Source organism: Arachis stenosperma, chromosome 7, assembly GCF_014773155.1.
Source record: "Arachis stenosperma cultivar V10309 chromosome 7, arast.V10309.gnm1.PFL2, whole genome shotgun sequence".
In the NCBI taxonomy this organism is placed as follows: domain Eukaryota; kingdom Viridiplantae; phylum Streptophyta; class Magnoliopsida; order Fabales; family Fabaceae; genus Arachis; species Arachis stenosperma.
In genome coordinates, this window is record NC_080383.1 from 28,668,200 (window position 1) to 28,677,237 (window position 9,038).

Sequence of the window (9,038 nt, forward strand, 5' to 3'; positions counted from 1 at the left end):
TTTTACTTGAGCTCTCTCAATATGCCTTTTTACACAAGAAATTACAGAAAGATAAACATAGAAAAGTACATTACAATCTGTAAAGCATGAAGGAGATTGACTTCTTCAACAGCCTCTTTGCTATATGATAAACCAGATTATCAAGTCTCTAATTCAGTTCTTTATACTGGCGGAATGCACCTTTGACTAGGAAACACTGTCCAGTTAGATGAACTTCTTGAAAGAACACTTCTCAGAACAAAACTTCAATACACTGGTTATCTCTCCTTGGCCTCTGAATGAACAACAAACCTCTTTTATCTCCTTGCATGTTGCTGGGTTCTTCTTCCTAGATCAACTCCTTGAGCACTGTGCTTCACCAACCCACAAACTCACTTTTTCTCATTAATCCTCAGAGTAGAAACTTTGTCTCTAACTTCTCTATCTTGACCAAAAGTCATAAAACAGCAACCACAAAAGTTTTCCAATGGTAAACCAAATCTGAGCCATTGAGAAGCTACTTGGTCCCCAAGATTTAGTTATGACCGTAGATACACAGCAGATTAGGGCAGAAATCCACTTTCCCTTGTATGCCATTTTCGGACTGAGCAGAGAGTTGGGAAGATGATAAGAAGATATGTTGCATGTATAAGGAAATGGGTTACCTTTTAGCTTCAGATCTTTTCTTGATGTGGTTTGAAAATAGTTGATTAGACCTTACCCTTCTTTGCTTAACCTTCTCTTTCCTTCTTCTTTCATGACTAGCTTAGGGACTAAGCTCTCTTTCTTACTTTTTCTGAGTTCTGTGATTTGACTGAGACAGAGGGATTTGAAATCAACTCGGGCTTGGATCGGATATCCATTAGGCAACCCGTTTGATTTCTTTGACTTTATTTCTTTTGGGCTTCACTTGATTAACTAGCCCACCAGCCTTGATGTTTTATTTTCATTCCAATTTGGGCTGCTAGACTAAATTTGGGCCTGCAATATTTAATAAATAATTAGCAACATATAATTATTAACACTCAAAACTAATTATTTATTTTGCCCAAAAATAATGTTTGTCATCACTAATTAATTCAGTTAATTTCTTAACTCAATACTTGATTTCTGTATGATTTATCTGATAGTAATTCCACCAGTAATAGGCACGCTATTTTAATTTGGATTCAAGCCACCCGTTGCCATAAATTTTTTCGACAGTTTTTTTAATTCAACGGTAATGTTAACAGCTCGACAAAACTGTCATACTAATCATTACAAAAATTGACGGTAAATTCACCGATAATGGTCGATGAAAAAATCGACCATAAACTGCCGATAATAACCGACGCAAAATCATACGTAAAAGAAGTTGATCATTAGTAGCAACTTAATAAAGTTGATAAGAGGATGAGATTCAAGTTTATATATATTTATCAACTTGTCATGTAATTTGATAAAATCGAAGAAGTTGTAATTTGTTTGTTTTCTTTATCACTACTTTTAAAAAAAATCTTTAAAACATTTGGTATTGTATGACAACTTTTGTATAAAATTTAGTAAGTGAAAATCAAAGTGAAAATTAGTAAAGTTTTTCGAATATGTAATTTTCATAATATATAAACTTATTTATATATTTTAAAAAATTATAATTTTTATTATTTAAACATATTATTTTTATTATTGTCTAAATTATTTAATTCAGTTTCTTCTTATTTCATTTAAAAATTTTAATTGTGTTATTTTGTTTCATAATTCTGGATCCAACAAATTTTAACAACCGAGTACTTTTTTTCCTGAAAGCATATATGACAATTTTAGCATTTTGATATTGAATTTTTCTTAAAATCCATATTTTGGTAACAAACTATCCATACATGGTCCATTTATTTTTCTTTTCAATAGTCACATTCTCTATGTCAAAAAATTATGGCTTCTACATTTTCATCCGTCAATTTTTATCTTTTTCTCTATAAAATTTACAAATTTTTTTTTATTTAAAAGAAAACCACTAAAATTACAGTGTTGATGCTAGTGTCTTTATTCTTTACCTGCCGGCTGCATATGGGCATTGACCAAGTCATTTCTCCAACACTACACATCCAAAATTTGTCGTCATTCCAATTCATAACAACCTCAACAAAAAAGAAGAAAAAAAAACAAAGTCGCACCAAGTCTACTTTGTAATTTCGTGTGGAATCCGAAAAAAGCATATTGCAAGTGACAAGAATAATCATAGAAATTAAACAACAGTCAACACAGTAAAGTCTTCGAAATTTCATCTGCAACTCTCTAATCAGTTCTCACTTAACTCCTTCTCTTTCATCCTTCAACTAACTCTTTGGAAAGTGGTATTCATTCAAACTTTTCTTGTTTAACTGTATGCTTACTATCATGTTGTTCAAGGCTACTAGTTTTTTTATTTGATATGAATTTCATTTCATTTATTTTGAATTTCAGTTTAAGATAAAATCAAAGCATATGAAATTTGTTGATTTAGATAATTCCTTCTTTTCTCTTAACAAGATTTGATTCACAGTCTGAAGCAGCAATTCACTTTAGAATTGTGAGCAAAATCGAAGAATTTGTTCATAGCAGATGGATTCGAATTCTCCAGAGGCTGTGCAAGTTAATTCAGGTTCACAAATGGATGTAGATTCACAAGAACAAGAAGAAGACATGCAAGTGGATTCAGAAGAAGCCGTGCAACAAGCCAATTCAGAATCGCAAGAAGCGAAAACAGATATTGCTCTGATCATGCCAAAACTCACTGCTTATATAAACGTGATAAGGACTAATAATTCCACGGTGATTGATGCGATTCACAACTACTTGGGACAATACCTTCGATCCGAAGAAATCGATGACTTGGACTTCAAGGAACATATCTCAATCGATGCCTCCAACTCGGTGATCAACGCGATTCATCCAGATATGATTGATAACCTCCACGAAGCAGTTATGATGATGCTCGAAGCAGGCTTCGACAGAGAATGTTGCAACGAGTACAGCAAATTTCGCACGAATTGCTTAGGAAGCTACCTGTCATATATGAAGACTCTGCAGCCACAGCTTGGATTTGAGGAAAATGCTAAGAAGGGGACAAAGTTTTTTAATCATGAGATTAGGGAATGGACTAAAGTTTCAAATGTAATTGTGAGGGTCTTGCTTCCAAGTGAAAGAACACTCTGCCAGCGCGCTTTCTTGCGTTACACGGAAGCTAAGAATCTTGCTTTAATGGAGGTTTGTAGGCCGTTGCTGATTAGCATACTAGATTCCGCGGTTAAACATGCAGTTGAACTTGCTCGCTCCAATAAAATTGAATATTTTTCCAGGATCTCAAGAGTGGTCAAAGCATTTCATGACTTGATGCCGGAGATTGAGTCGCTGTTTCCCGGCCCTGAGCCACTTGGCGATTTGATAAGAAATGAAGTCATCAACACTAGAAAGAAGTTGGGGAAAGCAACTATGGACATTCTTGAGAGGCTAGAGGATTGGATTTACAAGGAGAATGAGATGGCGAGTTTTTATGGAGGGCTTTATCCGATAATCTCTTGGGATGTGATGAACTGCTTGGGGGAAATCTGTGAAGCTTGGACTGTCATCGGCCTTGAGAAAGTTCTAGAAGAGATTCCAATGGTTTCTGATGGAGAAGGAACTGCTCCTTGTTCTTCATTCTCTATTCAGTTTAATAGGATAATAGAGATGTTAAATAGCCATGTGGAAATCGAATCTAAGAAATATACTGACCCTGCTGAGGGCTATATTTTCATGATGAATAGTCAGAGGTATATACAACAGAAGATAATTGATTGTCAATCGAAAATGAGCACGATTTTGCTGATGGCGAATGGCGCGATCGATGAGAATAATGCCAAGGCGAGACAGAATCTCGAAGATTATCGCCAAAGCTCGTGGGATGAGGTTCTTGGGCTTTTGAAGCAGGGCAACAGAGACGAGCGAAATGAGGTGGAATCTATGAAAGAGAATCTCAAATTGTTCAATGTTCAGTTTAAGGAAATATGCAGGGTTCAGTCTACATGGTTTGTTCTTGATGAAGAGCTAAGAAAGGAAATAAGAGAGACCATAGAGGAAATTTTGTTGCCAAGTTATGGAACCTTCATTGGTAAGTTTCAGAAAGTTCTTGGTTCTGATGCTGATAGGTACATTGAGTATTCAATGTATGACATTGATGCTCTACTCAATGATTTGTTTCGCGGAGGCAATTGAGTTGTGTATCATGTTAGAAGCTTCTGTATTGTGGAAAATGGTTACAATCTTATAGCAAAAGAATAGAGTTGAAGAGGTTGTGTAACTAGTATAATTATTAATTAGGGTTAATGAAAATTTGTTAGGGCCAAATAAGGCTTTCTTCTTTGTTTGGCACTACCCTGTTGATCCAATTTAGTTGAAGAGGTATATATATGATATGATCTTTGGCATATCAGTAAGAGAAGTGATGTCTCTAAGGCTGCGTTTGTTTTTAGAGACAGGACAGAACATGACACTGAGACGGAGACAATAGGACGGAGACACTAAAAATTATTTTTTGTGTATTGTGTTTGGATACTATGGACAAGACACTAATGTAATGTCTAGTATTATGCTTGGATACATATGGACAAGACTAAAATATTATATGAAATGACTAAAATAGCCCTGTGATTCCAAATTTTCTACGTCAATACAAATTAATTTAATAAAAAATGAGAGTACGTAGGAGTACAGACAGAACTTGAAAAATTATTTGAAGAGGCAAAAAATTTTAATAAAAAAATATATTAGTATTTATATTAAAATAAAATTTATAAATATAATTATTTTATTTTAAAATTTATTATTAATATGTAGGAATACATATGGTTAAGATTAATAAAAAAAATAAATTTAAGTTTGATTAATAAAAAATTTTGTTTAAGTTAATAAGCCAAATTAATTTTAAATAAAAAAATAATTTAAAAAAATCCATTTTTACATGAAAAAATAATTAGTTTTTGCATATAAAAATCTATTTTTATTTAAAAAAACTAATTTTTTTATCTAAAAACTGATTTTTCTTTATAAAAAACTGATTTTTTCTTTAAATTATATAAAATCAATTACAATTTATAATTTTTTTAGCATTTTAAAAGATCAATTTTACTTTTGATAATATTTATCTTTTAAAAATTTTAAGATTAATTATTTTTATTATTATTTTTATTACAAATCAAATAATATAATATAAGGTTAAAATGGTATTGAAGTAAAACGATAAAAAGAAAAGAATTATCTACCCCCAATAAAAAATTCTACAGAAAGGAGAGAGTACCTGGAAAAAAAGAAATAGAGAAAGAACAGGAAGAAAAAAGTATCTCTGGGAAAAATAAGAAGGGATAATAGTGGAAAAAAAGAAAACAAAATTTATAAAATTGTCCGTGTCCACTCTTCCAAATTCCGTGTCCATCATTGTCCTTCGTGAAAGAGTGGACACAAAAGTATCAAAAATTGTCTCGGAGACAATATGTCCACTGTCCATGTCTCTACTTCCAAACACTTTTTAAACAAGTGTTGTCCATGTCTCCGTGTCTTGCCTCCGAAAACAAACGCTACCTAATAGTTATGATTGTATTTTTTTTTTGTGACTGAAATAAATTAAACAAAGAAAAATAAAATAAACAAAATAAGGAACTGCTTAAATAGAGGGATAGTTCCGTTTAAGACTACTCTTAAACTCCTCCTAAGGTGAAAGAAGCTCCACATGCGAAAGTTGTAACTTCATCGCCATCTTTGCCATAGTATCTGCCACCGTGTTTGCGTCTCTCATAATCAAACAAAAGTCAACATGCCAATTCCAATGCATGATATCTCTTATTTTGAGCACCAATAGATCAATAAACCCAAAACCATCTTGAGTAACAAGATTAAATGCTTCCACACAATTCGTCTCACAAATAACATCTCGTTGACCCACATCCCAAGCTAAGAGATATCCTCTCCAAATAGCAAACAATTCTCCTTAAAGAATACTATTACTCTCAATCATTCCCAAACACCCCCTTTGCCAGCTCCCATTACAATCTCTAATAAAACAAGTAAAACCAACACTATCACCCGAACCAAAATAACTAGCATCACAATTAATCTTAAAAGTACCAATGGATGTGGGATTCCAAAAACCATTTAGAGTAGAGGGAAGGGACATACGTTGTAATTCAAAAATATTCCTAAGCTCCTTTTCTGAAGTTAATGCCAGACAAATCACTTTTTCCGGAGGCCAAGTTTCATGGGGATTAAATATGTCATTATTCCTTGCTCGCCATATCCACCCAAGTCCTGAAAAGAACTTGAACAAATGCTCTCAGCTATGATACAAGAACCAGTTCTTCAAATCCAAAGGATGACAAGAAATATCCAACCTATGCCAGACAAGCTGAGCTTTTGGACAATCCCGAATACAATGTAAAACCGATTCCTGGCTAGAAAGACATCTTGGACACCTATCCGATAACGACATCCCTCTTCTAAAGCGAAAACTTGTAGTAGGAAGAGCCTCCTTAAGACACAACCAAGCCAAAAACTTATGCTTTTTCGGAACAAGCTGACGCCAAAGCCAAAGCCAATTCTCCCGCTCCTCCCAACCAAACAGCTGCTTACACAACCACAAGTAACCATTGCGTGAGTTATAGACTTTGGCAACAGACCCACTCCAATACCAACCCACTTCCGGACCTGCTTGTTCATCTGGATTGTAAGAGAGAATATTACCTTTTAGATTTTGAGATAAAGGAGAATAAAGAGTATCCAAATGCCACCTACTAACCGACCAAATATCCTGTATCCGGAGATTCGAATCAGAAATGTGAACATAATCCATCTCATTAGATAACCGTCCTTCTCTCCTCCAGCTAAAAAACCAAAAATTCTGGTTCAAATCTCTAATACACCAAGCAAACCCATCCTTCAACACTTCCCAAGTCTTGCAAAGACACCTCCAAATGGGAGAGTCCTTGTTCTTAGAATAACTAAAACAGTCATATAGAGATAATCGGTACTTGGCATCCAACAATTGGACCCATAGCTTGTTTGGCTGCTGGAAAAAAGTCCAAACTAGCTTCCTAAGAAGAGCAATATTTACACAATAAGGATCTCTAATCCCCAAACCTCCATATTTTTTTGGAGTAACCAGTACCTTCCAACTAACAAGATTCAATCCTCTTCCATCAACTTGTCCTTTCCAAAGAAAATTCCTCATCATAGACTCCAATTTACTAATGATTCCTTTGGGAAAAATAGAGACCTGTATCTGGTATGTGGGAATAGCGGCAGCAACAGAATTAACCAAGCAGAGTCTACTAGCCCGATTGAGTAAACTCTCTTTCCAGCTTGCTAGCCTACTCCGAATCTTATCCAGGACACCATTGAAAGCTGAACGAGTTACCCTAGAATGGCTAAGGGTAACTCCAAGATACTTGCCCAAATCCTGGACAAATCTGATAGAGGATACCCCAGTGAAAACCTCTTTCCTTGTTGCAGAGACATTCTTGGAGCAAAGCGCTTTAGACTTCTCCACATTAATCTTCATCCCAGATGCTTTGTAAAAAGTCTCTAAAACCAACATCATATTTTGCACTTGTCTCTTTGTAACTTTACAGAATAGAAGCAAGTCATCTGTAAACATTAAGTGGGATATTCTTGGTCTCCCTCTAGAAATAGCAAATTAGGTGATAATAAGTTAATAACTAATAATCATAGACAATTGATAAGGGGCATACTGCATATAATTTATATCGTTCACTTAAATCATATTCCCATTGAGACACTGCTTCCTTGCTTTTGAAAAAATAATAAAAAAATCCTGACATATCACAAGAACATAGTTCAGTGGGCAGTTTGAAAAAACCATACCAGAGAAAGGGAAAAGGATCGCGATAATCCGAAAGGCATGTGCTCAATTTACAGTGTCATCCCTAAAAATGCTACACTGAGAAGCAAAAGCAAATGGCTTGCATAAGAGTATATGATTATGAAGAGAATGAGAATATATCTCTGATTAGTATTACTTGTATATTATTACCATAGTGGTAGAAACCGAATCGGACCAGTCGATTCGACTAAAAAATTGGTGATTTGGATCATGAACTGATTCGATTCGTTCTTTGGACCGTTTAAGGATGGAAATTGAAAACCAGTATGAACTGGTGAGTATCGAAGAAAACTGACAAAAACTAGTTAAATTCGGTAAAATCAATTTGATAACGGTGAATTCTATGGTGCTCCATAGAACCGCATCTCTACCTGTGATCCAATGCATCCTACGGTCCTCCAACATGCCACTTGTGAGGCAGTGTTTGAATAAGTAACCTCTTGAGTGCAATCCATCTTCAAAGCCACTCTCTCAACGTGCTTCTCATTGTTATATGTGACAAACATTAATTATATAGTAAATCTTTGAATTAAATAATTATATAAATATCTAACTTAATTTTAATTTTGTTTTCTCTATTTTTCGAATTGATGATATTTTTAATTATGTACTATTATTAATAGAAATATGAACTTTACTAAAAAATTATTAATCTTTACTTATTTTAATGTTAGTATTGTGATTAAAGTTATCTGTTTTGATACTAGTATTGAAATTTACTGATATTATGGGATGGTATTCTTATTGTGTCAAATTAAAATATTATTGTAGTAGTAATAACTAATTTTATGTCTATATTTGTATTAGTTGTCTTTAAAATTTGAGACTTAGTTGTTCTTAAAATATTGGTGAAGATGTGTATTTTAAAATTTTTAAGATTTTTAATTATTTTTTATTTTTTATTTACATATGATCGGTTTTACTGGTTGAACCAATGATTTATCGGTTAAACTAATAAACTAATAATCTAATCGGTTTAATCACCAGTTCGATTCTTACAACTATGATTATTACTTAAGTGAGAATCCTCAGCCCAAAACAGAACTCAATTGCACATCTAAATGAATGAAAAATTTAAAAAATTAATTAAAAGAAAAAACAAGAAAGAAAGAAAGAATAAAGGATACGATTATACGAAATACTAAACTAGTAAAATTATTATCTTATATAT

At 33.5% G+C, this 9,038-nt stretch overlaps 1 protein-coding gene across 2 annotated transcripts; it reads left to right on the plus strand.

Moving 5' to 3' along the window:
* Positions 1-2,189: 2,189 nt before the first annotated feature.
* LOC130940700 (exocyst complex component EXO70B1-like) lies at positions 2,190-4,430 on the plus strand. Of its 2 annotated transcripts, none has more exons than XM_057868915.1 (2): positions 2,190-2,312; positions 2,488-4,430. In XM_057868915.1, the coding sequence occupies exon 2, from the start codon at positions 2,560-2,562 to the stop codon at positions 4,189-4,191; it is 1,632 nt and encodes a 543-aa protein (XP_057724898.1). In that variant the 5' UTR covers positions 2,190-2,312; positions 2,488-2,559; the 3' UTR covers positions 4,192-4,430. The 2 variants fall into 2 exon arrangements, with proteins under 2 accessions (XP_057724898.1, XP_057724897.1); XM_057868914.1 differs by having other exon boundaries at positions 2,191-2,312; positions 2,501-4,430.
* Positions 4,431-9,038: the final 4,608 nt, after the last annotated feature.